This window comes from Gnatocerus cornutus, chromosome 4 (genome assembly GCF_029298725.1).
Source record: "Gnatocerus cornutus isolate USDA-ARS CGAHR chromosome 4, icGnaCorn1.1, whole genome shotgun sequence".
NCBI lineage: Eukaryota > Metazoa > Arthropoda > Insecta > Coleoptera > Tenebrionidae > Gnatocerus > Gnatocerus cornutus.
In genome coordinates, this window is record NC_142236.1 from 16569930 (window position 1) to 16597868 (window position 27939).

General features: G+C 33.9%; 6 protein-coding genes across 7 annotated transcripts; 5 read left to right on the forward strand and 1 right to left on the reverse strand.

The window, feature by feature from the left end:
* Positions 1-2444: 2444 nt before the first annotated feature.
* LOC148176445 (uncharacterized) lies at positions 2445-3047 on the forward strand. The gene is made up of 2 exons (XM_088034651.1): positions 2445-2548; positions 2597-3047. The coding sequence occupies exons 1-2, from the start codon at positions 2524-2526 to the stop codon at positions 2914-2916; spliced, it is 345 nt and encodes a 114-aa protein (XP_087890777.1). The 5' UTR covers positions 2445-2523; the 3' UTR covers positions 2917-3047.
* A 1516-nt stretch (positions 3048-4563) lies between these two features.
* Positions 4564-5887, forward strand: RpL26 (ribosomal protein L26). 2 transcript variants are annotated; one of them, XM_088034648.1, is made up of 4 exons: positions 4564-4643; positions 4841-5026; positions 5078-5218; positions 5695-5887. In XM_088034648.1, the coding sequence occupies exons 2-4, from the start codon at positions 4859-4861 to the stop codon at positions 5836-5838; spliced, it is 453 nt and encodes a 150-aa protein (XP_087890774.1). In that variant the 5' UTR covers positions 4564-4643; positions 4841-4858; the 3' UTR covers positions 5839-5887. The 2 variants fall into 2 exon arrangements, with proteins under 2 accessions (XP_087890774.1, XP_087890775.1); XM_088034649.1 differs by lacking the exon at positions 4564-4643 and adding an exon at positions 4683-4791.
* On the reverse strand, positions 5869-9044 carry LOC148176447 (protein PBDC1). Its single transcript, XM_088034650.1, has 3 exons — positions 8951-9044; positions 8808-8906; positions 5869-6225 (listed from the first exon to the last, which is right to left on the reverse strand). The coding sequence occupies exons 1-3, from the start codon at positions 8951-8953 to the stop codon at positions 5887-5889; spliced, it is 441 nt and encodes a 146-aa protein (XP_087890776.1). The 5' UTR covers positions 8954-9044; the 3' UTR covers positions 5869-5886.
* A 103-nt stretch (positions 9045-9147) lies between these two features.
* Positions 9148-15170, forward strand: LOC148176448 (uncharacterized). The gene is made up of 6 exons (XM_088034647.1): positions 9148-9392; positions 9440-9757; positions 9809-9854; positions 9906-9948; positions 9994-10072; positions 14971-15170. The coding sequence occupies exons 1-6, from the start codon at positions 9270-9272 to the stop codon at positions 15094-15096; spliced, it is 735 nt and encodes a 244-aa protein (XP_087890773.1). The 5' UTR covers positions 9148-9269; the 3' UTR covers positions 15097-15170.
* Positions 15171-15317: 147 nt separating this feature from the next.
* On the forward strand, positions 15318-22739 carry LOC148176449 (short/branched chain specific acyl-CoA dehydrogenase, mitochondrial-like). Its single transcript, XM_088034645.1, has 6 exons — positions 15318-15640; positions 15684-15837; positions 15879-15979; positions 16031-16237; positions 19294-19464; positions 22055-22739. Exons 1-6 carry the CDS (start codon positions 15611-15613, stop codon positions 22676-22678), a joined length of 1287 nt encoding a protein of 428 aa, XP_087890771.1. The 5' UTR covers positions 15318-15610; the 3' UTR covers positions 22679-22739.
* A 3028-nt stretch (positions 22740-25767) lies between these two features.
* Positions 25768-27478, forward strand: LOC148176450 (short/branched chain specific acyl-CoA dehydrogenase, mitochondrial-like). The gene is made up of 7 exons (XM_088033926.1): positions 25768-25940; positions 25993-26101; positions 26148-26248; positions 26297-26503; positions 26566-26736; positions 26794-27102; positions 27150-27478. The coding sequence occupies exons 1-7, from the start codon at positions 25911-25913 to the stop codon at positions 27462-27464; spliced, it is 1242 nt and encodes a 413-aa protein (XP_087890052.1). The 5' UTR covers positions 25768-25910; the 3' UTR covers positions 27465-27478.
* Positions 27479-27939: the final 461 nt, after the last annotated feature.

Genomic DNA, 27939 nt, shown 5'->3' on the forward strand with positions numbered 1-27939 from the left:
ATTCACTATGCACAACTTTAAACGCTTGTCATTCGGTTCATTATTATCGTATCGTAATGTAGAACATCCAAAGAATAAAAAATAAAAAGAAAGAATAAAAAAATGGAAAAAAGAGATCAAAAGAAAGAATCAAAAAAAAGATGGAAAGAATAAAAACAATGAATGGAAAAAAACTATTAAAAGAAAGAATCGAACAACCGAATCGGAAGAAAGAACTGAGAAAATCCAGAAAATCAATAGAATTGAAAAAAAGGCAAAAGGAAGAATCGTAACAATCGGAAAAAAGACCGAATGAAAAAATTGAAAGAATCGAGAGAAACAAAAAACAATAGAGAGAACGAGAAAATCGTAGGAATAGAAAAAACGGAACGAAAGAATAAAAAAGAGGATGAAAGAAAGAATGGAATGAAAAATCATAAGAAAGAATCGAATGAAACTATCAAATAAAAGTAGCGCAAGAAAGAACCCAAAGAATCGAAAGTGTCAAAAGAATCTAAAGAAGGAATCGAAAAATGGATCAATAGAATCGGAACAAAGTTTGGAAAAACAGTATCGAATGAAAAAATCATAAGAAAGAACCATGAAAAAAATGGAAAAAACGAAAAAAACAATGAAGAAAATCCAAAAAATTGAAGATATAGCAAAAAGAATCGAAAGAATCGAAAAAAGGAATCAAAAAAGAATCAAAAAAATGAATCTAAAGAAACGAACGAAAGGAAATATCATAGGAAGAATTAAAAAAAGGATCGAAAAAAAGAATCAAAAGAATTGAGAGGATCGAAGGAATAGAAAGAAAGAATCGAAATTAGCTATAATCATAAAAAAAAGTCGAAAGTATCAAAATAACAATTGAAAGAATAAAATAAATAATCAAAAGAAAGAATCGAATGAAATTATCAAATAAAAGTATCGCAAGAAAGAATCTAAAGAGTCGAAAAAAGATCAAAACAATTGAAAGAAAAGAAAATTTATTGGATCAATTCTTGGTGTTGACAAATTATTAAAATTACAATTTTTTCGCAAACACCAATTTTTTTTTTTACAAAAAATAAAAAAATAAAAAAAAATGGTGACGCGCGTTTCGATAGCAATGCTATTATCATCAGAGCGATGATTAAACAATTTTTTTTTGTAAAAATTTGCTGTTTGGGAAAAAATTGAAATTTTATTAATTGAAAGAAAGTTTGGAAAAATAGTATCGAAGCATATAAAAGTGAACCAAAAAAAGATGAAAAGGAATGAAAAAAAAACAAAAAAGAAGAGAAAATCCAGAGAATCCAAAAAATAAAAAGAATGAATTGAAAGAATGGAAAACAGCGATCCAAAGAAAAAATAAAAAAAAATGAAAGAAAATAAAATCAAAAAAAGGATCCGACAAATCGCTATTAAAACTATTAAAAGATAGTATCGTATTGAAGAAATTAAAAAAAGATTCAAAAGAAAAAAATAGAGACAATCCGGAGAATTAAAAGAATTAAAAAAATGATTGAATGAAAAATCGAAAAAATCGATAAAAAATTACAAGAAAGAATCAGAAAAAGAAATCGAATAAAAAAAATAAAAAAAAACGAAATAAACGAAAGACAGAATAAAGAGAACCAGAGAATCGAAGGAAAATAAAAAAAAGATCGAAAGAAACTATCAAAAAAATATCGTAAGAAAGAATCGAAAGTATCAAAAGAACAATAGGAAGAATCAAAAAAACAGAATGAAAGAGAAAATCGAATGAAGGATCAAAAGAATGAATCGAATGAAACTAACAATTTTAAACGCATCTGGTTATTTATTAACGTACCTAAAAATATTCAGTTTTGGGTTTCGCGTGAAATTCTGCATAAAAAGAGGGCCAGTTTGTTTTGAAAATAATACAATCAATATCGAGTTTTATACCTATAGGAACTAAAAATTAACTATACGCAACTTTAAACTTTAAACGCTTCTACAATTCGGTTATTTATTATCGTATGTGAAAATATCGCCCAGAGTTGGATTCAGTATTAAATTAATTTAAGTTTGCTTTAAAAACAAGCGAAATATCTAAGTTTATACATATCGGAACTAAAAATTTACTTACTGCACTCTTAAACGCTTCTAATTCCTGCTGAGTGTCAAATTGTAAGAGCATGAGCAATAAATTTGTTTTTGAATCTATTACAGGTATCTAATTTATCACTTTCAAATTCTACTGATGTCTAAAATTAATGCCTAAAATCGAAAAATTCTTTGCAAGAAAATCTGATTTGATAAAATAACAAAATAAAAAGCAATGCTTTTTTTTTTCATGTCAAGCCGTATAAAAAATAGTGTTCACAACTGATGCTGAAGGTGACAGTTTCACTTTCGCCACTCGTTATGAAATATTTCTACTAGCATTGCTCACTTCACTTGAACCATTTAATTCCATGTTCTTATCATCAGTGATGTTTACCCACCTTATCAGTATTGCAAAATAATCACATTAATCATAACGCTCCCAAAGACTTCAAACGGACTTTCCTTTTGAAATTTTGCATTTCCACCAAAATGACTACTACCCCTCAACGAACCGGTAAGTTCGACTAACTCAAATCCGCTTATTTATCATTTTTTGTTACAGGGAGGTCATGTAGTTTAGTTCTCTTATCAGTCACAGTCATCTTCATCGTTTGTATGGTTATAATCGGAGTATGTGTCAGATTCCTCGTCCATGGCAAAACCCAACAAGTGATTTTAATAGTTTTAATCTGCGTCTTGTGCGTCGTGGGGATGACGTCGGTTACCATTCTTGAAATCAGAAGAAGACGCCGAATCAACAGAGAGAAAAGAGTGACGAAAAATGGCAATTATAACTTGGCGCCGACAGCGCCGCCGGCGTCGAACGTGTCTTCGTGGGATTACCGGAAGAATTACAGTGCGAGAACTACAGTTCAAGCTTAAAGACATTGTTGGTTTAAACGGTAGAAAATTTGTACTGTCGATTATTTATTGTTTGTTCTTTTTACTTTTTTGTTGTTTGATTATTTTAAAAGTGAAAATTTTGTAAAATCAAATATATGATTAGATTTGAACTTTCATAACTTATGTTTGCTTTTGGTCAATATTAGGCCAAAAATGACGCAGTTCACTTTTCATCTATAGGAACTAAAATTGCACTATCCGCAACTTTAATAGCTTCTAATGCGGTTATTTAATGACCTACGTAAAAATTATGCCCAGTTATGAATTCTGTGTAAAATTGTGCGTAAAATGAGCATTAATAGTTTAAACTAAAAGTTTTCTTAGAAAATTAGCAAGATATTGAGATTTATATAGAGAGATCAAATAAAAACTCATCCTCAGTTGGCTTTGAAATTTCAAGTCACGTCTTTAATTGGAGAAACAATCTTTTGTTTCTGTCAAGTAATTTAACGTTGTCAAAGTGGAAATTTTGTAAACATTTTAATGAACAATTTTGACAACGCTGTCATGTTTGATTCACATTACAAAAAGTTCTCTTATGAAAAACTAATCACAACACGGACTTTTGCTTTCCAGGTAACTGAAGATGAGTTTGTATTTGATGTATGTATCGATACATATAGGAACTAAAAATTTACTATTCGCAATTTTAATCGCTTTTAATTCGATTATTTATTGACGTACAGAAAAATTTCGCCTAGTTTTGGATTCTGCATTAAATTCTGCGTAAAATGAGTCCAATAGTTTAAGTTTGCTTTATAAAAATCAACGAGAGATTGAGATTCATACATACATATAGGACTTACAAATTTACTATACGCAACTTTAAACGCTTCTTATTCGGTTATTTATTGACGTACGAAACAATATCGCATGGTTTGGGATTTCGCATAAAATTCTTAAACGCTTCTGATTCGGTTATTTTTTGACATACATACGTAAAAATGTTGCTTAGTTAAAAAAAAATGTGCGTAAAATATCGGCCAGGTTTAGATTTTGTGTAAAATTCTGCGTAAAATGAGCACAAAATTATTTACGTTTCCTCTGAAAATAAGCGAGAAATCGAGATTTATACATGCTGATGCTCCTATTTGGTGACAATTTGACAAATGTCACAGTTCTCGTTTGACATTCCGCAGGAACTGCAGCAGTTTAAAAAATTGTGAAACTCGCTCTGAAAAACAACCAATCACAGAGCCGCATTTTAAATTTGGCGCCCACTGAAAGTTTTTGCAAAAAAATGGGGCATAAAAAAGATTTACACATTAAATAAAGTGGATTTAAAGTCTAGTACTTACTCAGAATACCCTTTTTTACTATTTAAGAGCACTTTCCCACACATTTTAGCATTTTCTTCACACACTTTTTGTAAATTCTGGTAACTAATAAACAAATCAATTGTTAATTTTGCCCAGAAGATGCGTTTTGATACGTTATAAATAAACCGTCGCCAAAACATCAAAAATGTCAAAAATTTTGACTGGAGTATTACTGGTGGCCTAACTTCAACAATTTAAAATTAATTTGATTCTCTAGTTGTGACACATTTAATACAAAATAATCATTTAAACCTCAATCTTTTTCAAATTAATTAAACTTTTATTTTCAAATTAGAAACTCCATCAATTTGAAATTAGAGCGCCATTACCCCGCCGCTGGCGCACGCGCAGAGTTTCTTTTCCATCAAGTTGGTGTTGCTGTAGTTGGTGAGTTCCCAATTTATCCCATTTTCACGATCATCCACCCAATTATCCCACTTTCTTCCCTTCAATTCCCACAAAACATCCTCATTCCCGTAAAACTCGACGAATTTTCCCATATTTTCACGCTTTTCTCTCATTTTCACATATTTTGGTAAACATAACCTTAAAGTGACACATCTAGTGACATGTTTTCTTCGCAGATCTAAGCAGCATTTACCATGAAGTTTAACAAACTCGTGACTGCTTCAAGGAGCAAAAACAGGAAGAGGCATTTTACCGCCCCCTCGCATATACGGAGGCGGCTCATGTCGGCCCCCTTGTCCAAGGAACTTAGACAAAAGTACAACGTGCGTACTATGCCGATTCGTAAAGATGACGAAGTGCAGGTGAGTTCGATGAGTTTGTGTGAAGTTTGGGGGCTAAAATGGGGGTTGTAGGTTGTTCGAGGCCACTATAGGGGGCAACAAGTAGGCAAAGTTGTCCAAGTTTATAGGAAGAAGTTCGTTATTTACATTGAGAGGATCCAGAGGGAGAAGGCCAATGGGGCGACCGTGTACGTTGGAATCCACCCTTCCAAAGTAAGCTGCTAAAATAAAAATATTTGGCGTCTCAGTTGGCTGTGAAGCTACAACGTTATGTTGTTAGAAGTTTGGTTACTCATCGATTGACAGTAAAGGTCGCTTTACGTTGTTAGGGGTATTTCACACACTCATGGCCTACTGATATGTCAAGTATTAGATGTTCAGTTAAACTTTACGTGTAGTTATCCATGGATTGGTGAAATTTCAATTGTTCTGTTAATGGTAATTTTGACAACTGATAGTCATGGACAACTAGATGGAAAATTTGAATTAAATGAGCACGTAATAATGATGATCCAAACCATTCGTAGACCATAAGATCCAGCACTGCGTGGTCACCGCTGGTGAGGTTCTCTCACCAGTTGGGGGCCCCGCTTTGTTGACTTATGTCGTGGTTAAAAAATGGCACTGACTCATCAGTGTTGCCACCCTTAATTTAGTGTTTAGATCACCACTAATTCCCTGTTTCTTAGGTTGTGATCGTGAAGCTCAAAATGGACAGAGACAGGAAGAAAATCATTGACCGTAGAGCCAAGGGACGATTGGCTGCATTGGGCAAAGACAAAGGAAAATACACCGAAGAATCAGCCGCGGCGACCGCAGTCGAGACATCTTAAGTTCGTGTATTTTATATTAAAACATTAAAAGAAAAACTAATTGATCGTTTATTTGGTAAACATTTTCCGTAGCTTATCGTTAACACCTTCTTTGTTTCTAGCGAGTTCGAGGGCGTAGAATTGTATCCTTGTAACTAAAATTGTATTGTCTTCGGTGTAGTCTTTGGACGCGTCACTTCGAAGGAGTGTTCCGTAACTGTAGTCTTCGACACTGTTTTTGAATCTTTCACAGAATGGTCTCCACTTTGCTTTACCCGCGGCACTTTTTAACTCTTCTTCGGAGATCAGATCTACCTTTAGGTCGGGGAATTCTTCGCGGAAGGTTGAGTAGATTTCGTCGTCTTGCGGGGTCATTTTGAGGAGCTTGGGGTCCACTGAGCACAGGATCTGGAAGAAGAAAGAATTTCAATGTTTTAAAATTAAAACCTTAAAACCTGAAAGATTGAAATTCTAAGAACCCAAAAATACCAAAATCCCGTATATTTGAAAGCCTGAAATCTTGAGGTTTTCATTCTGAAAATTTGCTAACCTCACACCCTAAACATCTGAAAATTTAACCTTAAACCCTGCAAATCTTTGAATTTAAGAGCCTGCAAACTACCAAAAGCCTAAAAAGTGTAGGAATCCCAATCCAATAATCTTCAACTCTAAGAAATTGAAGAATCATCCTAAAATTTCGCAGATGTAAGACAACAAGTAAACCTAAAAACCTGGAAATTGGTTAAGTAACAAACCTGAGGCTCAATGAATTTGAAAAGCTTGAGAATTTCAACCTCAGTCTGCTAACCTGAAACGCGAAACATCCTAAAGTGGAACCTTAAAACCTTGCAAGTCTTAAATTAAATTTGGGTAACCCATAAACCTGAGGCTCAGAATTTGGGAACCCAAAAACTTAAAAACCTGAAAAATAAAAAACTTGAGAAACTTAACCGAAAAGTCCCAAAGTTAAACCTTAAAATCTTACAAATCTTAGAATCTGAAAGTTTGATAACGAACTTGAAAACCCAAGACCCCAAAAAATGAAATTCTCAGATTTTGGGGAATTAAGACCTTAGAAACCGTAGAATCGAAATCAAAGAATCAGAACCTTAAACTTTGCTAATCTGAAGATTCAACCTTTAAACCTAAAAATCTAAAAATTGTACCTTTAAAATCTTAGAAACCATACATCTGATTAACCTACAAACATCAAGATTGAAGAATTTGAAAACCCAAAGACTTATAAACCTTGAAAATGAAAAGCTTGAGAATTTCAACCTGAGACTTGAAACACCCTAAAGTTGAACATTAAAACCTTGTTAATCTTGGAGTTTGAAAGCTTGATAACGAACCTGAAAACTCAAGAGCCCAAAAAAAATTAAAATCTCAGAATCAGATAATCTACGGACTTGGGAAAACAAAACTTTAGAATTAAAGAATACAAAAGAAATCCAAGAATCACAGAACCCTAAACTTTGCAAACCTGAAAGTTGAACCTCCAAACGTTAAAATTTAAAAATTGCACCTTTAAGAAGTTTTAAATAAGGGATTATCCTAGAAACCTTAAACCTGGTAAACCTACAAACCTCAAAGAATTTGAAAACCTGAAAACCCAAAGACTTGTAAACCTGAAAAATGAAAAACTTAAGAATTTAAACATGAAAATTAACCAATATGAGAACCGAAACACCCAAATGTTGCACCTTAAAACCTTACAAACATTAGATTCTGAGAACCTGATGTAAAACCTGAAAATCTAAGAACCCAATAAGAAAAAGTCTTAGAATCAAATAATCTACGAACTTTATAAATTAAGATTCTTGAATTTAAGAAAATCTTAGGATTCGTCGAATCGAAAACTGAACCTTAAAAAAGATGATATAGAAAACCCAAAAATAATAATTTTGCAGAACTAATAATTGCAAAAGACAACAAACCTAAAAATCTGAAGACCGAAAGACAAACCTCAAAAATAAAAAGCTTGAGAATTTCAACCTAAAAGTCTGCCAACCTGAGACTTAAAACATCTAAAAGTTGAACATTAAAACCTTGCAAATCTTAGATTCTGAGAACCTGAAACCTTAGAACCTAAAAGTTTGAAAATTGTAACTTTAAAAAGTAAAAAATGGAAAATTATCTTAGAAGCCCTAAACCTGGTTAGCCTACACACCTGAGACTCAGACTTATGAACAATCTGAACAATGAAGGGCCTAAAAGTTGAACCCTAAATCTCGTAAAACCTTCAAAATGTATGAAAACCTGAGGTTCAAGGGTCTGATTTTCTTATAAGAACTTGAAAAACGTAAAAAAATTAAAGCCTTATACTCAGTGAGAATTTCAACCTGAGACCCAAAGTACCTATCAGAATCTGAAACTGAAACCTTAAAATACCAAACTGGTAGTTGAATAAACGTTTCTTAAAATTTGAGATATAAACCTTAAACCTTGCAAATATCTTAATCGAAGAATTTGAGTTTGAAACCTAAAAATGGTTGAAAAATGTAAAACCTGAAACCCCAAAAAGCTACAACTCTACAAACCTAAGGTTAAAACCTCAAAAACGTAAAATTGAATTATTAAACCTTCAAAATTGGGAATATGGAAGTCCAAGGGTCTGAGAGCTGAGAACGTAAGAACACCACTCCGCCTGAAAACCTAAGAATCTAAACTGAGAGCCCAAAAATCTTACAACCTAAGAACTCAAGAAAATCTCTTAATCTGAAACCTGAGTCTGCAAAAAAATGCAAAATAGTCCATTTGAAAGCTAAAGTATGTGAAAAATCGGAAAAGCGAAGCCCTGGAAACCTGACGCTCCAAGAATTTGAGGAATTTAAACCTAAAACCTGAAACCTTAAAGGTCTAAAGAAATCTAGCTTCCTTTGAAACACTTGAGACTTGATCAATTTGGTAATTTGAGAACGTGAGAGCTCCAGAACCCTTGAAAACATGCAAACCTAAAAAACAAAAACCTTAAAACCTGAGAAACTTACATTGAAATAAATCTCGGCGTGCTCAAAGGCCTTCATGGCCCACATAGCCTCCAACGACTGGTCATTCTCAAACTCTCCAGCCGGACGATTTAACACATCCTAAAAACACAGATTAATCAACGTACGAGTAAAATTACCTTTACCATCGTGAATCAAAACAATGCCGAGATAAACTACAAACATGTGGTGTTGACAAGTGACAAGTGACAACTGACAGACAGTGTAACCAACCTTGTATCTCTTAGTTACTTTGTTTCATCAGTGTTGGCCATGAACTAATTTCCTGAAGCTTTTCTTTGTCTTCCTCTGAAAATTAACATTGCAAAATCCGTCATTCCGCTGAATGATAGAAACACGCAGCTCCAAGAATTAAAAATATTGTTCCAACTGACAGACAGTGCGACCAACCTTCCTCCACGTCGTGTCACTAGTGTCATATTTTGAACCGAAGGAAGCTTCTCCATGGCTTCTTCAGAAACCAACTCCGTAAAATCGCTCGTTGCGCTGAGAAAAGAAAACGAGGAGTTACAGGAAATGATAAACGTGCTCCAGGTCGAAAATTTCGAGTACGCCCTCAAAACCAACGTAAGTGTCTTCGAGTGAATTTTCACCTCTCTCATTTCTCTTTGTAGCGCATTGAAAACATCATTTCGAATGTCGAGGCGGTTATCCACACCAACCCGAAGAAGCTCGTGGACGCTTCGGCGAACTTGTACGGAATTCTCGAAGTATGCAAAGCTGTGTGCCCCAAAAGTAACATGAAAAGTGATAAAACGATCAGTTGTACTCCTAAGAAGTCTGACTTGCCTAGTAGCAACAAGGCGCATCGGGTTAAGCCGCATATGGTTAATGGAACTGTGCTGTACATCCCGACCATCAATTTAACGAGAGTTTCTGATCTGGAAATGCAATCAAAGAGTAAATCTGGAAATGAGAGCAACACTTCTTTGGTATTAATCTTGACGGTTTTTCTAATGAGAATACTAATTTTAGTAATTTAGAGCCAAAGCAGAGTGGAGGACATCACAACTGAGTCTACAGAAACTGGTAGGTTGAAACTAATTCTAGTAAAATACTTACAAGATTGAGTTTTTGTAGAAGCTGAGCCTAGCACTTCTGAGTCTTTTACTGGAGACCAACAGTAAGGAAATCTGTTTATTGATTTGGTGTTAAAAGAGTGTTTTAGGTCTGTTCATGTGGAGAGTTTGTCAGAGCCTTCAACTTCAAAGTCGCATTCTACAGTGCTCTCTGGGACTTTCCAGGAGGTAATTAAATCTATTTCTTTTTAATTTTAAGTTTTGGTTTGGTGAAAACGCGTTTGGGCTTATTTCTACGTGAAGTTTGTCTAAATTGGATAATTGTGAATCCTAAAGAAATGTGAGAATACCTACAGAATGTCATTGAATCTTGAAGAAGCCTATAGAATTCCGGGATTTAAGGAATACGTGGGAATATTATGTTGAGAGTTCTGGAAGATTTTAATAAATTCAAGAGAAATCTTAAAATTTGGTGGGAATCTCACATAATGTCACAAATTCCAAGAGAATTTTAGATAATGCTGATGCTGTACACTCGATATTCATAGTTTTAAGATGGAGAAATCCGTGAGAAGTCAACGGAATCCTAGGAAGGAAAAATTTTCAAAATGGGAGGTCCTGTAGAACTGTGGAGAATTCTGAATAATTCTTAAAAATTTCGTAGAATTCTAGAGAAAGAGTTTTATAAAAATCTTAGAAAATCTCACAAAATCCCGGACAGTTTCAGATTCTTTATTGGAGAATCGTGGACTTCCTTAAAACTGCATCATGGAGGGTCCTATAGAATACTACAGAAATCCTGGGACTACAGAATGCTCAAGTCCTGGAGATTCCTAAAGAAACGAGGAAAACCCCAAAATAAACTGGTGTTTTAGAGAACGTCAGGTAATTATTCTGCAGGAAGCTGGAGAAGCCTGGAAAAATGTTGGAGAATTCCAGAGAGTCTGAACTGTTCATAAGGGATCTTTGAGAATGCTGAATAATTCTAGAAAATTCAGAAATGCAGAATCCTGGAAAGCCTAAATTAATTTGTAGGATTCCAAAGAAACAGACCCTGAAGTGCTTAAGAAGCCTAGAGAATTCTGGAGAATCTCGTAGGATTCCAGACCTTCTTTTTAGAAAGTCCCAAATGATTCTTAATAGTCAGAAAATATTGCAAAAGTCCTGGAGAAATCTGTAGAAACTGAAGAACAAAGTCCTGAAGGATCATGTTGAAGTCTTAGAAAGAAATCTACAAATTGTGGCAGAATGCCGGAGTTTGTTTAGAATCCTGAAGAATTCTAAAAGTTTGATAGAATCTCAAAAAGTTCGGGAGAATTTCAAAAAATCTTTAGAAAAACTTCAATTTGGACAATTCCAAAGATTCTTGCAGAATTCTTGTTCTGAATACTTTTGAAAAATCTTTAAAAATGTACACGAAGTTCAGAGAATCGCAGTTATAGAGAATGTAAAGGATTCTAGAGAATTCTGGAGAACCTAAAAATATTCAGAGAATTTGCGAAAATTTGTGGGGAGATTCTGGGGAAACTGCGGAAATCTAGGGAACGAAAGAATATAAAAGATTTTTTTTAAACTGAGAATGTTCTTAAAAACGTATGGAGAGTCCTATCGAATCCTAAAGACAACCAACTAGTACTGAAGAATGGAGAATTTTAAAAAATCTTAGAGAATTATAAAGAAAATTTGAATTTTTGGAGAATTTGGTGACTTATAGAATCCTGCGTAAACCTGGAGAATGCTAAAAAATCTTATAGAATTCTGGAGAGTTTAAGATGCTTTTAGGAGATCTTGGAGAATTCTACCTGAGAAAAGCCTATTGAAGAAAATCCTATCATTTTGGATAGGCCAATAGAATCTTGGGGAACGAAAAATCGAGAAAATTTGAAGAAAAATCCGGGATAATTGTGGAGAAACCTGGATTCCTGCAATTCCTGCGAAATTAAAAAAAAAAGGAAATAATGTTATTGAAATTGAGAAAGTCCTGGAGAAACTTAAAAAGTCTTAATGAATTTTGGAAATTTTTTAAAATGTTCAAAATAGAGGAGAATTTTATAATTCTGGAATATCCTTGAAAATCTTTAATAATGTATTTTGATCAAATTTCAAAAATCTGTGAGAATTCCAAGAAATCTTATAATTTTGTTGTAAAAACCTAGAGAATACTGGAAAATAAATCGAGAGATTCTCACAGAAAGAAAATGCTAAAAGAAACAACAAAGAATCTCACAAAATCCTGGACAGTTTCAGATGTTTTTAGATATTCCTATAGGGTCCTAGAGATACCTAGAAAATTGAAAAAAGGAGAATTTGATAGAAAGTCCTTGAGGATCCTTAAGAAACATGGAAACGCTAAACGAAAACTTATCCCAGAGAATTTTACATAATTAATTCTGCTGGAGAATTTTGATAATCCTGGAAAGAAAATTTAATAAAATTCCAACTAATTCCCTGAAGAATTCTAAAACGCTTGGAGAATTCCAAACAAAACGAGAGTAGAAATCATAAAAATTTTAGAAAGCCGTAGTGAATTCTGGATAAGTCTGGAGAATATTAAACAATCTTAGGGAATATTACAAAGATCTTGGAGAAGTTTACAAAAGTCTAGAGATCGAAATAATCGAGAAAAGTTTGAGGAAGTTCTGGAGAATGGTAGATAAATCTGGAAATTCTAAATAAACTTCTAGAGATTCGATCAAAAACAGAGAAATTGTAGGATAGAATTTTCAACTATCCTAAAAATCGAAAAAGGCTGTTAAAGATCCTGGAGAATTCTAAATACTGGAAAGTCCTCAAAAAATTCGTGCAAATTTTAATTTAATGAACTTTAGATTTTTGGGAAATTTCGCAAAAAATTTTCGATAATTCTATGAAATGTTAAAAAAATCGAGAGAACTTTTTTGGCAAATTTGAAAATTCCGAAAGGACTAAACTATTTTAGAGAATACTGCAAAAATACTAAAATTTACATTAAAGAATCTAAAAAGGATTTTGTAGATCTGAGAAAGTTCTGAAGGATCGTAACCTTCGAAAGTCCTTAAAAATTTCCCAGAAAGTTGTATAGAATCCAGAATCCTAGATGATGGAGAATCCTAAGGATTCTTGCTAATCCCGGAAAATGTTAAAAGAAATTGTAGAGAATCTTTCACAGGTCTTAATGTATTTGGAGACTCCTGAAGCATCCCAACAAACGTAAAAATTCCAAAGGTTCATGGAGAATTTTAGAGAATAGTCCTGAAGGATCTTAAGGAAACGTGGATAATTTAAAAGTCTGTTCCAGAGATTCCCACAGAATCCAAGAGAATTTCAGTTTTTCTGCTATGTAAGAATAAGAACTGCAGACGTACATAATTTTATAGAAGAAAGTTTTCGCAAAATCCGGAAATATAAGAGAATTTCTGAGATATCGACTGTATCCTAGAGAATCTCAGAAATTCCAAGGGATTCCCAAAGGATTCTAGACAAAATTTCAAAGAAATAAGGATAATCACAATTAGCGTGTTAAAGACCATGGATAGTTCTTGGAAATCCTAAAAAAATAGATAATTACAAAGGATCATGACGAATCTTCCAGAAATCCTGGAGAAGCCTACAGAGTCCAACGAAACCTGGAAAATCTAAAAGAAGTTTTAAAATTAAAACCAGTCTTAATAATTTTGGAAAACCGTTAAAAATCTGTATTTTGTATACATATCTAACTTAAATTTCACGTCCGCCTCATATCTTAAACGCGCGGGAAATTTGAAATTTAAATTTCAACTTCCGATAATGTGGACGATTAATCAACTATAAATACAATCGACTGAAAAGTTTTAAGTAAATCGATTTCGAAAAACAATAGTTCAAAAAATAAAAGGAAAAGAATTTTTAATTTTTTTTCTGCTATTCAGAGTTGTCTACATGATCAGGTGTTACACTGTTGATGCACCATTTTTGATACATCCTGTTTAAAAAAAAGAATAAGAAATTTTTAAGTCGACCTATTTGTCGACTTGGCCAAGTTCGACTTATTTATCAAAGAAGTTAGGAACAAATGCTCAAGTTGTGACTATGAAACCGTATGTGCATAATAAGTTTCTCTCCAAATAATATTTACTTTATTAAGTTTTTTCAAATAAGAATTACTTGTTTGGCGACTATGAATCAATAACGTCGTCTTAAGCACGCAAATAAGATCGACTTGATCAAGCAATTGCTTAAGCAACGACTATGAATTCGGGCCTAAGACTTCAACATGATCCTTCAGGACTTTGTTCTTCAGTTTCTACAGATTTCTCCAGGACTTTTGCAATATTTTCTGACTATTAAGAATCATTTGGGACTTTCTAAAAAGAAGGTCTGGAATCCTACGAGATTCTCCAGAATTCTCTAGGTTTCTTAAGCACTTCAGTGTCTACAAAACTGTTTCTTTGGAATCCTACAAATTAATTTAGGCTTTCCAGGATTCTGCATTTCTGAATTTTCTAGAATTGTTCAGCATTCTCAAAGATCCCTTATGAACAGTTCAGACTCTCTGGAATTCTCCAACATTTTTCCAGGCTTCTCCAGCTTCCTGTAGAATAATTACCTGACGTTCTCTAAAACACAAGTTTATTTTGGGGTTTTCCTCGTTTCTTTAGGAATCTTCAAGACTTGAGCATTCTGTAGTCCCAGGATTTCTGTAGTATTCTATAGGACCCTCCATGATGCAGTTTTAAGGAAGTCCACGATTCTCTAATAAAGAATCTGAAACTGTCCGGGATTTTGTGAGATTTTCTAAGATTTTTATAAAACTTTTTCTCTAGAATTCTACAAAAATTTTTAAGATTTATTCAGTATTCTCCACAGTTCTACAGGACCTCCTCAGTTCCTTCAAAACCTCATTTTGAAAATTTTTACAAAGGATCATGACGAATTTTCCAGAAATCCTGGAGAAGCCTACAGAATCCAACGAAACCTGGAAAATCTAAAAGAAGTTTTAAAATTAAAACCAGTCTTAATAATTTTGGAAAACCGTTAAAAATCTGTATTTTGTATACAATAATACTGCCTAACTTTTAAATTTCACGTCCGCGTCATATCTTAAACGCGCGGGAAATTTAAAATTTAAATTTCAATAATCTCATTTTGCAACCCCTTTTTGTTTTAAGGTGAAAATCTTTCTCAACCAAGTCAACGAAGACAGACCCAAAGAAGAATCTCGAAAATCTATCAATCTACGACGTCGTTCGCAGAGTTCCACATCGTTACCAAAGTATAGAAAAAGACAGATGTAGGTATATAGTCAGGGGATAAAATTGTATATTTAAGTTTTGTAATCTCTTTAAAATAAATTTACATTTCACTGAACTGTTTCCCAATTGATGACGTCGGCGATTAATCCCAATCAAACTTATCAATAATATTGTCTTATTAGTTCTAATTAGTGTGAATTGTGCAAGCGATAATTTTGATGTATTGCAACGACCGAATTTCTTAATCTCGAATATCATAGTGATCCCCGGAGAAAAAATCGTACGTCTTTGCTGAGTCTTTGGCGAAAAACCGTACGTCTTAGCTAAAATCAGACGTGGGATCAAACAATTTGGTCCCCACAATTGACTTTCAATTAAATTCTAATTGCAACGCTTTAAACGGTAAACACGTCGGTCTCAAATTCCGAGCCCACAAAACACTGATAAAAGAATTAGTGAATTGTTATCACTTTTACCAACCCAAGGCTACACGCGTATTCGATCAGTTAGACCGGGCGCCCACTTAAAGGTAGTCGTTTGTCGGCGAAGGAACAAGATGAACGGGTTACTCAAGGCGACCAGAAAGGTACCGTAAATCCTCTCGATTTCTTCTCATTTTCATTGTTTAGATTACCAACAATGGTACTTTGGTACGACATTTGTTTAGTGGTACCAAAAAGCTGCAAGAAGCGCAACCGAACGTGGATTCCAGTGAGGATTCCAGAGGGGCACATCTCCCCGTTACCACCCTCAGTGAAGATGAACAAGCCATGAAGGAAACAGGTAGGTTGGTACTCAAAGGTACTTAATAACTGTGGGAAAAGTTGCCAGGTTGGCGCAGGAACAAATCGCTCCACATGTCCGGGAGATGGATAATGAAGGGAAGTTTAAGCCGTCGATTATCGATCTTTTGTTTAGTAATGGGGTGAGTACCGGTACCACTCTTTCAACCCATTGAAACTAATTTTTTTCGCAGTTGATGGGGATCCAGATTGATACAGATTACGGCGGCGCTGGGTGTAATTTCATGACGACTGTTCTAACTGTTGAAGAAATTTCGAAAGTTGACCCTTCGCTTGGTATCTTGGTTGACCTTCAAAATACGCTTATCAACAATGTGGTCATTAAATTGGGGACGGAGGAACAGAAGAGGAAGTATTTGCCGATGTTGGCGTCCAATACGGTAAGCGACAGACAATTTGGGAATTTAGAATGCCACTCGGAATTGGTTTTTGCGTGTTTACTTTTGTTACATCATGGTGAAGGTTGTTTGCTTATAATTTATGAATTATGAATGATTAGAACCATGCAAAACAAACTAATGAACCAGGCGCGTGGGATGCTGTTCGATTTTGCTTTTTTTTGTACATTTGTTAAAAGGGTTTTTGAATTTTTTACTTATTTTAGAAAAATTTTAGAACTCATCTTTTGATGCAGGACGGGCACAGCAACTTTTGTTTTTTAGATATAATTTTGTTTGAAGCTTCTACCTACCTGTATCATTTTCAATTTTTTTTTTATTTAAACTTTAGAATAGTTAACAAATTTCGTAGATTCTTTGCACAAATTTTTAGAACTATTCACATTTTCAAATTTGGTTTCATTTCTGTTTTGTTTGGTTTTTGGTGTAGTCGTCTAAATCTTAGATTTGTTTTGTCATAATTTCTCGTAACTGTATAAGTTACATGGAGTCTTTCCCCAAAATTACAGTTTTAATTTTTTTTTTGTTCAAATTTCCAAACTTTAAAATAGTCAAAATTTTGGATTTGAAAATTTTCTGTGGATGAGGAGTTATTAAAAATTTTTGTAGATTTATTGCTTAAGCGTTTAGAACCCTCCATTCACAAAGACGTATTTTCAAAATTTCTAATTTTCTAATTTCAAAATTGATAATTTTCAAAAAAATTAAATTTTTTTACTTGTGTCAAAATTTTGGACTCTCTTAGTTTTTTCTTAAACGTTTAGTAGCCGGAAGTCATAATCTAGAAGTTGAAGTAACATTTTTGAATTTTTTAGAACTAAAAATTTTGAGTTCCGTTTTTACAATTTTAGAACCATTTCGGACACGTAAAATTTTGTAGATTGATTACACAATCCTTTAGAATACTCCATTCACAATTTCAAGGTCGTATTTTTAAAATTTCTATAACCCAAAAAGTTATAATTTTTAAAAATGTTTAATTTTAATTGCAGTCAAAAATTTGGACTCTCGTAATTTTTTATCAACCGTTTATTAGCCTGATATCACAATCTGGAAGTTGAAAGTTACATTCTTTCATTTTTTTGAACTCAAATTTTTTTGTTCTATTTTCCAATTAAAGCGTTTAGCATTCTCAATTCGCAATTTTAAGATCGCACTTTCAAAATTTCTGGAACTCAAAAATTTTAAAGTTTATTTTTTTAATTGTGTGATCAAAATTTTGGACTTTCATAGTTTTTTGCTTTTACATTTAGTAGCTTGAAGTCTCAATTTGGATACTGAAAGATACATTCTTATATTTTATAGAACTCAAAATATTTAGTTTCGTTTTTACCATTTTTTTTTGAAATTCTAGAACCATTTCGGACACGTAAAATTTTCTAGATTGATTACACAATCATTTAGATTTCTCCATTCACAATTTCAAGGTTGTATTTTTTTAATTTGTAGAACTCAAAAATTTTTAATTTTTAAAAAGGTTTAATTTTTTTAACTGCAGTCAAAATATTGGACTCTCGTAGTTCTTTGATCAATTGTTTTAATAAAAGATCGAAAAAGGCTAACGCCTGAAATCACAATCTGGAAGTTGAAAGTTTCATTCTTTTATTTTTTTGAACTCAAAATTTTTAGTAATTTTTCCAATTTTGTTCCTTGAAATTCCAGAACCAATCGTACACGTAAAATTTTCTAGATTTATTGCTTAAGCGGTTTAGAATTCTCCATTCACAATTTCAAGGTCGCATTTCCAAATTTCTAGAATTCAAAAATTCAAATTTTTTATTGTGTGGTCAAAATTTTGCACACTCGTAGTTTTTTGCTCTTACATTTAATAGCCTGAAATCACAATTTGGCGACAGAAAGACACATTGTTTGATTTTATAGAACTCAAAATTTGTTGTTTCGTTTTTACCATTTTTTTTCTTTGAAATTCTAGAACCGTTTTGGACACGAAAAAAATTGCAGATTGATTACACAATCGTTTAGAATTCTCCACGCACAATTTGTCGTATTTTTTAAATTTCTAGGACTCAAAAATTGACAATTTGACAAGTATAATTTTTTTAACTGCAGTCAAAATTTTGGACTCTCTTAGTTTTTTAATCAATCGTTTATTAGCCCGAAATCACAATCTGGAAGGTGAAAGTTACATTCTTTTATTTTTTTAAACTAAAAATTTTTCATTTCATTTTTCCAATTTTCCCTTGAACCATTTCGTACACGTAAAATTTTTTAGGTTAATTGCTTAAGCGTTTAGAACCCCCCACTCACAATTTCAAGGTCATATTTTTAAAATTTGAAAACTCGAAAACTGATAATTTTTTTAAAATTTTTTAATTGTGCAGTCAAATTTTTTTACTTTTACAGTTTTTTGCTCAAACATTTAATAGTCCGAAGTCACAATCTGAAAGTTGAAAATCACATTTTTTTGTTTTTTTTTTAGACTCAAATTTTTCTTAATTTTTGCAACTTCTCAATTTTTCCAATTTCTCAGAATACAGTTTTACCTTGACTTTTACAATCTTAAAAATTTAATTATCTCCATCAATCTTTATTACATACTTAAGTGTGGTCTTAAACCCACAAAGATTACAGCACGCGAAACCATTTTAAAAAACAAATATTTTTCTCCCATTGTAAATGTTTCTATATTTAGACTTTGCGATAACGGAGCAGTTTAAAGTAAATAATCGAAAGATATCCAAATGATCAAATAAAACTGTATCTAAGGGACCATTGGAATTTGAAGTATGTTGGCAAACCTGGCTGTCACTTTTGACAGTTTGAGGTTAAACATTCGCAGTTCTGCCAACTCACCCCCACCCCATGTTCCGTGCATGTGCTTCAATTTGACATATTTTTTGGAATTAAGTCAAACAAAGAGATGTTTTCGTTACATCCAGAAACAAAACAAATTAATTTTTTGACTAATACCATAACACCATTGATAACGCAGTTTTAATCCAAGTATGTGCGCACATTTGTGTTTTTTGTTTGTTTGTTTTTTTTATATACAGGTTGATCATCTTTGACTGTTGTAGGTGAGCAGTTTCGCTCTTACTGAGCCCTCGGCAGGGTCGGACGCTTTTGGCCTCAAAACCACCGCAAAGAAAGATGGCTCTGATTACGTCATCAACGGATCCAAGATGTGGATTTCCAACTCTGATTTGGCGGGAATCTTTTTGGTCATGGCCAACGCGGATCCTTCAGCGGTAAGCCTCCAATTTTCACACGATAACATTCTAAAGAAAATATACGGAAAAATTGTTGAAAATTAAATAGATTTGTAAATGTAAAAATTCAAATTATCATTTATAAAATTCAAACGAAATCGACATATTATCTAGAAAAACTGAAAAAAAAAACTTAACTAGGATTTAAAGACAATCTAAAAAGAAACTAATAACCGTCTAGGAAAATTTCACAGAATTTTCAAATAATCTAGATATAGAGAAGAAGATTAGTATTTAGAGGGAATCTAGAACAGGTCTAGCCAGTCTATATAATCCAGAAATTCTAGTAGGCCTGTAGAGTCTAAAGAATCTTCAGAAAATCTAGAGGAATATTGAGAGTTTACAAAAAATTTAACGGGAATCTAGAGAACCTGAAGATTCTAAATCACTTAGAGAATTTAGAGACTAGTGGAAATCTAGAATCTAGAAGAATCAAGAAAATTAAAAAAAAATCAGATATTTAAAGGATCTGGAGAGAATCTAAAGAATCTAAAAAGGAATCTAAAAGGTTTAAGGCATGTAAAGAATTTAGAGTCTAGAAAGGAATGGGAATATAGGAAGTTTGGGGAATGTAGAGAATCTCTAAAATCTAGTGAAAATCCAGAGAATTCTGACAATTTAAGAGATTTCCAAAATATAGAGGAAATCTAGAGAGCCAAAAGCATCTAAAGAATCTAAAGAGTGGGAAAAATTTAAAAAGAATCTAGAGGGCCTGGAAGTTTAGAAAATTTAGAGAATTTATTGGGTATCTGCGAGCCTGGATAACTTAGAAAATATAGTGAAAATCTAGAGAATCAAGATGGAATGTAGAGTCTAGATAATCTAAATAATCTGAAGAATAAATAATATAAAGAATAGAGATAACAGAAAATAAAGAATATAGAAAACAGAAAACCTAAATAATAGAAAAAATGTCAAGGGAATCTAAAGTGTCTAAAGATTCTAAAGAAGATTTTGCAGAATCGAGAGAATCAAGAAAATCAAATACAGACAATCTAGACAATTTAATGAATTTCAGAAATCTAGACGATCTAAAGAGAATTTAGAAAGCTAAGGAATTTAAAGATTAAGATTTAAGTTATAAGAATTTAGAGAATCTGGAAAAAGTTGTGGGAATCTAAACAGTTTGGAGAATTTAGAGAATCTCGTAAATCTAGAGTCTGAGATTCAATGGAAAATCTAGAGAATCCACACAATCTAAAGGATTTTGAAATAGAAAATGTAGAGAGTCTATAGGCTCTGAATTCTCAATCGAATTGAGGATGTTTAAAGGCAATCTAGATGGTCTAAAGAGCTTAGAGCGTTTCGAAAAGCTAGTAGAGAAAATTTAATGGAAATCTTGAGTCAAGAGAATCTATAAGAAATCTAGGAATTCTAGTGAATTCAAAGGAAATGTAGAGTGTAGAGAATTTTGATAATGGAGAAAATTTAAAGAGAATTCAGAGGGTCTGAGAAACCTAAAAAACAAAGAATATAAAGAATCTATAGAAAATGGAAATTTTAAAGGGAATCTAAAACGTCTAAGGAATTTAAAGAATTTAGAGAAGTTTGGAGAATATAGAGGGGGTCTAGCGAGCCTGGATAGTGTAGAGAATATAGAGAGTACAGAAAATATAGTGGACATTTATAGGAAACTTAAAAAATTGAGGCCGAATCTAAGGAATTTCGAAAATCTAGAAGAAATCTAGAGAATTCTGAACGAATGTAGAGAATAAAGAAAATTTAAATGGATGGGGTTTAGAGGGTGTCTAGCGAACTTGAAGAATCTAGAAAATCTAGTCTAGATCTAGATAATCTAGGAAATTTCAAAAAGCTTGGGGTTTATAAAGGATTCTCGAGAGTTAAGCGAATGTAAAGAATCCACACAAAATAAAAACTTTTAAGGCTTGGATTATTTAAAAAATCTAGACAAACTAATAGAAAATACAGAATTTACAGGAAATCTTAAAAATCTTCGAAAATTTAGAGGAAATCTTTAGAGTCTGGAGAATCTAGAGAATTGAAAGAACTTAGAAAGAACTTAAAGAGAGTCTAGAAAATGCATAGAAACCTAGATAGATGCCAGAATTTGTCCGGCAAATCTATAGAGAATCTATTTAAGGAATTGGGGAAATCTAGAGAAAACCTAAAGAATCTATAAAATCTAATCAATATAAAGAATAGATAAAATTTAAAGAGAATCTAATCTAAAGAATATCAAGAACAAGAAAAAATTCAAAGAGAATTTATAAATGTAGAGGAAATTCAACAAAAAATCTAATAAATTTGAATACAATTTGTGAAGAATCTTAAGAAATTAGAAAGAATGCAGAGTTATCTCGAGCATACAAGAAAATCTGTTCAATTTAGAAAATGCCAGGAAAATTCATCAAAACTCTAAAGAAAATCCAATGAATCCAAGAAAGATCTGGACACAATTTAGAAAAGACAAAAATCTAGAGGTTGAGAATCAAAAGAAAATATTGACTGAACAGAAAACCAAGGGACTTTAGAACCAATATTTTCGTATGCTCCCTTCAGCCCATTTTACCCTCTGCCGCCAACCCCCACTAATAGTTCACTCTTCCAGGGCTACAAAGGCATCACCTGCTTCATCGTAGAACGAGACACCCCCGGCTTCACCGTCAACCGCCCCGAGAAGAAACTCGGCATCGCCGCCTCCGGAACCTGCATGCTGACCTTCGAGAACGTCCGCGTGCCAGAGTCCAACATCCTTGGAGAGTTTGGAAAAGGCTACCGATATGCCATCGAGTTCCTCAACGAAGGGCGCATCGGAATTGGAGCCCAAATGATCGGTTTGGCCCAAGGGTGCTTCGATGCGACCATTCCGTACACTTTGGAGAGGATGCAGTTTGGGAAACCGGTTTTCAGTTTCCAGGGGATGCAGCATCAGATTGCGCAAGTCGCGACGGAGATTGTGGCTGCGAAACTTTTGGTTTACAATGCGGCGAGGATGGTGGACAGTGGGCTGCCGTTTTTGAAGGAAGGGGCTATGGCGAAGTGGTTTGCGGCGGAAGTGGCACAGAAAGCTTGTATTAAATGTATCGATTGGATGGGAGGAGTCGGTTTCAGTAAAGATTTCATTCAGGAAAAGTTTTATCGGGATGTGAAGATTGGCAGCATTTATGAAGGAACGTATAATATTCAACTGAGTACGATTGCCAAGCAAATCGAGAAGGAATTCAAGGTGTAAATGGCGTGGACTGGAAAGATTTTTTTATAATTTCGTATTTAATAAAAAAAATTGAAAAATGGTTCAGTTGCTATTTTATTTCTTTTTGATCGTGCCAGAGTCGGTGCCTTCATTCTGGTACAGGTAAGTATGTATATAACTTTGAAATTTGGCACACTTATAGCCAAAAATAGACAGTTTGAGTGCCATAATTCTGTACCCATGAAATTTGGCATTTTTACAAGTGCCATAAATCAACTTTGAAATGTTAAAATTACAAATTAAGCGATCTCTTTTCTAGTTTCCGCCATCTTACTCAGATTGTCAAAATTCTGGTACATTTAACTAACTTTGCCACGGAAATTCGATGTACGAAGATACAAATTTTGTGGTTTGTTTAACCATATTTATAAAATTTGGCACGGCATCAATTGAACCATCATTTTGGTATAGCTATATCTACAACTATAAATATGGAATTGTTCTCTTTGATATGGCAATTAAATGTACTAAGAGCCAAATTTAAGGAGTTTAAGTGCCATAATTCTGGTACATTGAAATTTGGCATTTTTACTAATGTCAAAAATTAACATTGAAGCCTTGGAATTACAAATTGCGCGATGATTTTTCAAGCGCGCGAAAAAAGTTTTTGCCATCTTTCTCTGTGTGCCATAATTTAGGCACACTTTGTCTTACTTTGGCACACACATTCGATGTACGAAGATACAAATTTCGTGGTTTGCTTTAAGCATCTTTCTGGTACATCCAATTGTGAATATTAGAAATTTGGAACATTTGGCATCATTTGTACCATAATCCAGAAGTTAGGCCTACAATTGTAAAATGTGGCACACTTGTTGATTTTGACATGACAATTCAAAATTGGCAAAAAGCCAAAATTAGGGGCTTGAGTGCCTCAATTCTAGTACAATGAAATTTGGCATTCTTATTAATGGGATAAAGTAACTTTGGTATCCTAAAATTACAATTTGTGCAGTCCTTTTTTTAGTGCGCAAAAATTTGTTGTCATTTTACTCTGAGTGCCAAAATTCTGCGAAAAATATCTTTGGCATGAAAATTATATGTATGAAGTGTCAAAATTACAAAATTTATGGTTGGCTTTAAACTTATTGAAGAATTGCTAGCACGACTGACTCGATTTATTATCTGAAATTTGGCACAGCATTTGAATTTTTGCATCAGTTGTACCATAATATTGGTAGTTGCAGCTACAACTGTAAAATTTGGTACACTTGTTGACTTTGACATGACAATTAAGTGCACAAATAGTCAAAATCACGGTCCATAATTCTGGTATAATAAAATTTGGCATTCGTACTTGTGCCGTATCAACTTTGAAGAAAGTCTTTACATTACAAATTGCACGATGCTTTTCCTAGTTCTTAAGAAATCCGATATTTTGGTCTTCTGAATTCTGGCACAAATATTTGGCACACTTTAAGAAACTTTGGCATGGAATTCCTGAACGATGAACAAAATTACCAGTTTTATAGTTTCTTTTAACCATACATCCAACACCTCCTTTTCTTTAAAATTTGGCATGGGATTTGAGAATTTTGCATCGGTTCTACCATCGGTACTGTTAAGTATTAAACTGTGAAATTTGGCACACTTGTTGCAATTAACATTGCAAGTAAGTGAACCATGAGGCAAAATTAAAAAGATTTTACTAGAGTCATAAATCAACTTTGGAGTCTTAGAATTAGATAGTGCGCGGTACTTTTTCTAGGTCGCCTAAAATGATTCCGCCATCTTGGTGTGAGTGAATTGTGGAACAAATATTTAGCACTCTTAAGCATCTTTGGCACGGAAATTTAGTTTTAAGTCTAATTTATTGATTCTGGTACAGTTTTTGGTTTGTTTTACATTCATTGAATTGTTCTTATTACTTTGATGCCATAATTCTAGTATAATGAGCTCCACAAATCTGAAATTTGGCACGCTTACTAATTTTACTTTACTAATTTATCCTGAAACTGGTCTAGAACTACAAAATTTGGTGCGTACATGTTTATTCAATTTAAAGAAATCGTAGATTAGTGCGATCAACATTTTTTTTTTCATGTAAAATTTCTTTTGTCGAGATGCTATATGCCATAATTCGAGTATACTACTGACTGAAATTTGGCACATATACCAATTGCAACAATATCATGATTCATGAGGTATGTATGGTTCTCGTAGAATTATGTTAATTCGAGTGACAAAGTTGTGCCAAAACCATAAAATTTGGCACGCATACATAACTTTGGGTTGATCTGTAAGCAACCTAAATGCCATATTTAAAGGTTTTGCAGTTTGTTAGTAGCGTGAACAAATTTTTTTTACTGTTTTTAAACTCAATGCCATAATTCTGGTACAACTGATTTTATAACTCTGAAATTTGGCACAAGTATTAATTTTGACACGCTCATGAAGTTGAGAGTGGTCAGGTCTAAAACGACTGCCATAATTCTAGTATAAGTATGACATTTGGCACACTAATTAAGATTTTTGGTATGTGGCAACTAATGTTTAGCCTCTCAAAATATCAATGCGTGTCGCACCTCTAGCAATAAGATTTTAACCCCAATATCAGACACCGCTGTAGATAACGATTCTGCAAAAAAAAATCGAAGTTCCAATGGCGAGAAATTGTCGTTTAGCATCAAAATAAGCAGATTTCTCTAAGAATTTTGATCATTTTGTGCAGATTTCTGCTGTTTTCTTGCAACTCAGCCGTTGAATCTTGATAAACATTGGATATCTTGACATCTTGATAAACATCTTGATAAACTGAACTGAACTTGACAATGAACTGACCTACCATAATAGACCTCAGTGGCGCCCACGAGTTTCTGCAGAAAACTTTAATCATTTTTTTCTAGGAAAACGGTGACGTTTCGAAACGCGAAATTTGCTCATTATGTAAAACTGCGTTGTCTGATATTGGAGTTGAAATCTTTGCACTTTATTCGGGTACACCCTGCATAAAATCTAAAAACCATAACCCTACTTCTTTATTTTGACGTTAAATGAACTCGTAACTGTCACCCGTCAAGGACAACTCTAGGGTTTTAAACATTACCACCCTAAACTGTACGGCGCGAAATTCAAATTAAATTCACACACTTTTACGTATCGCCGGTATTATCACTAATAAAAGTCGCTCGTCACAAAGCCATGACCTTTGTATAGCCATCGCAACACATTTTTCTGCTCGACTTCTTATTTGTCCTGAAATTGCTAGAAAATGAACAATTTAATCAAAATTTCAAGAAAAGTAAGTACGTGTTTTACGATCATGCATTAAAATTAACTATTTTGCGTTGAAGGTCAACACGAAACCTATTTTTAGAGGTATCACTGCCGTTAGATTACAACACACGGGTCATCCACCTCTAACCACATTCTCTGAGGATGAACTTATGATGAAAGAAACTGGTAAGAGAAAAAGAACGGAGTTGGTACTTTGAGGCTTGTTTTCTAGTTGCACGTGTGGCTCGAGATCAGATTGGTCCACACGTCAGAGATATGGAAAGAGCGGGAAAATTCAAACAGTCGGTGTTAGACGCGTTGTTTGAAAATGGGGTACTGATCGGTACTTTCTGGTACTTGTACTAAATCGTACGTTTTTAGCTCTTTGGGGTTGAAATTGGCACGGAATTCGGAGGGGCGGGTTGTAATTTCATGACCACCATCTTGTGTATTGAAGAGATTTCGAAAGTTGACCCGGCGGTAGCAGTGGTTGTGGATATTCAAAACACTCTTGTTAATAGTGTGATTATGAAGTTAGGCACGAAAGAACAGAAGACGAGGTACTTGCCACAGCTAGCGACTAGTATGGTTTGTTTTTTGGTCCATCTAAATGAGGAGCGCGCGGTGGTACAAATTCCTTTTTTTTATAGTGTAGTAGTTTTGCCCTCACCGAGAGTACTTCCGGTTCCGACGCTTTTTCCTTGAAGACCACGGCTAAAGAAGACGGTTCGGATTTCCTTCTCAACGGGTCTAAAATGTGGATCTCAAACTCGGACGTAGCGGGTCTCTTCTTGGTCATGGCCAACGCGAATCCGTCTCAAGTAAACCGCGGTACCACCTAAAATCTATCCTCAACTGTCTTTCTGTCTTCATTTCAGGGGTACAAGGGCATCACGTGTTTCCTGGTGGACCGAACTTCCCGCGGCTTAACCGTTGCGACCCCGGAGAAGAAACTCGGTCTGTGTGCTTCCGGTACTTGCATGCTAACTTTTGACAATGTAAGAGTGCCGAAGTCGGCCATCTTGGGCCATCTTGGTCAAGGATATAAAATCGCAGCAGGTTTTCTGAACGAAGGACGAATCGGGATTGCGGCCCAAATGGTTGGGTTGGCCCAAGGATGCTTCAATGCCACAATTCCGTACCTTTTGGAGAGGAAACAGTTTGGAACTCCAGTGTTCGATTTCCAAGTAATGTAACGTGTGGGCGAGGAAAACTCATTACAGGTTGATTTCAGGGGATGCAACACCAAATAGCGCAAATTGCTACGCAGATTGAGAGTGCAAGACTTTTGGTTTATAATGCGGCGAGGTTGGTGGAGAGTGGAGAAGAGTTTACTGCGAAGGCTGCCATGGCGAAGTGGTACTCGGCGGATGTGGCGCAGCAGACTTGTATTAAGTGTATTGATTGGATGGGTGGAGTTGGGTTTAGTAAAGATTTTATCCAGGAGAAGTTTTATCGGGATGTGAAGATTGGGAGTATTTATGAAGGGACGTACAACATGCAGTTGAATACTATTGCTAAATATATTGCCAAAGAATTTGCAAAATAAAGTGTTAAAGTTGATCACCTTGCAAGTTTTTGATCTTCTTTTTGTTGTTTTTAATTCGGATAATATCTTGGTAATTTATGAAGCAAACTTAAGTTGTTAGCAAAATTTCACGCTGAATTCAAATCTGTGCGAGTTTTTTACGTTCGTCAGCAAGTAACCAAATTAGAAGCGATTGAAGTTTTTTGAAAAAAAAATCAACTCAAACCATGAAAAATTTTGAATTGGTTTTTTGACGGCTGCTATTCGTAAACTATTTGACCTACCGATCTGAGATTTGGCCAGTTAAATAGATTTCTGGGTGTTCTTTCGATTGATGTAAGAATATGGATCGTTAATTTTGCTCCAAAAAACGTTAAAAAATGTCTTCTAAAAGACCCTTTAACAACCTAAAATGGTCAATAATATCTTGTTTATTTGAGGAGTATACATAAATTATTGTACTCATTTTACGCAGAATTTTATGCACAATCCAAAA

Coding starts and splice junctions, on each gene's coding strand:
- LOC148176449 (XM_088034645.1), top strand. CDS start 15,611: ATGAACGGGTTACTCAAGGCGACCAGAAAG. Junction 15,641..15,683: donor TACTCAAGGCGACCAGAAAG/GTACCGTAAATC, acceptor TTCATTGTTTAG/ATTACCAACAATGGTACTTT. Junction 15,838..15,878: donor ACAAGCCATGAAGGAAACAG/GTAGGTTGGTAC, acceptor CTGTGGGAAAAG/TTGCCAGGTTGGCGCAGGAA.
- LOC148176450 (XM_088033926.1), top strand. CDS start 25,911: ATGAACAATTTAATCAAAATTTCAAGAAAA. Junction 26,102..26,147: donor ACTTATGATGAAAGAAACTG/GTAAGAGAAAAA, acceptor CTTGTTTTCTAG/TTGCACGTGTGGCTCGAGAT. Junction 27,103..27,149: donor CTCCAGTGTTCGATTTCCAA/GTAATGTAACGT, acceptor GGTTGATTTCAG/GGGATGCAACACCAAATAGC.
- RpL26 (XM_088034648.1), top strand. CDS start 4,859: ATGAAGTTTAACAAACTCGTGACTGCTTCAAGGAGCAAAAACAGGAAG. Junction 5,027..5,077: donor GTAAAGATGACGAAGTGCAG/GTGAGTTCGATG, acceptor TGGGGGTTGTAG/GTTGTTCGAGGCCACTATAG. Junction 5,219..5,694: donor TTGGAATCCACCCTTCCAAA/GTAAGCTGCTAA, acceptor CCTGTTTCTTAG/GTTGTGATCGTGAAGCTCAA.
- LOC148176445 (XM_088034651.1), top strand. CDS start 2,524: ATGACTACTACCCCTCAACGAACCG. Junction 2,549..2,596: donor TACTACCCCTCAACGAACCG/GTAAGTTCGACT, acceptor TTTTTGTTACAG/GGAGGTCATGTAGTTTAGTT.
- LOC148176448 (XM_088034647.1), top strand. CDS start 9,270: ATGGCTTCTTCAGAAACCAACTCCGTAAAATCGCTCGTTGCGCTGAGA. Junction 9,758..9,808: donor ATGAGAGCAACACTTCTTTG/GTATTAATCTTG, acceptor TTAGTAATTTAG/AGCCAAAGCAGAGTGGAGGA. Junction 10,073..14,970: donor TCTCTGGGACTTTCCAGGAG/GTAATTAAATCT, acceptor TTTTGTTTTAAG/GTGAAAATCTTTCTCAACCA.
- LOC148176447 (XM_088034650.1), bottom strand. Junction 6,226..8,807: donor ACGCCGAGATTTATTTCAAT/GTAAGTTTCTCA, acceptor TTCTTCTTCCAG/ATCCTGTGCTCAGTGGACCC.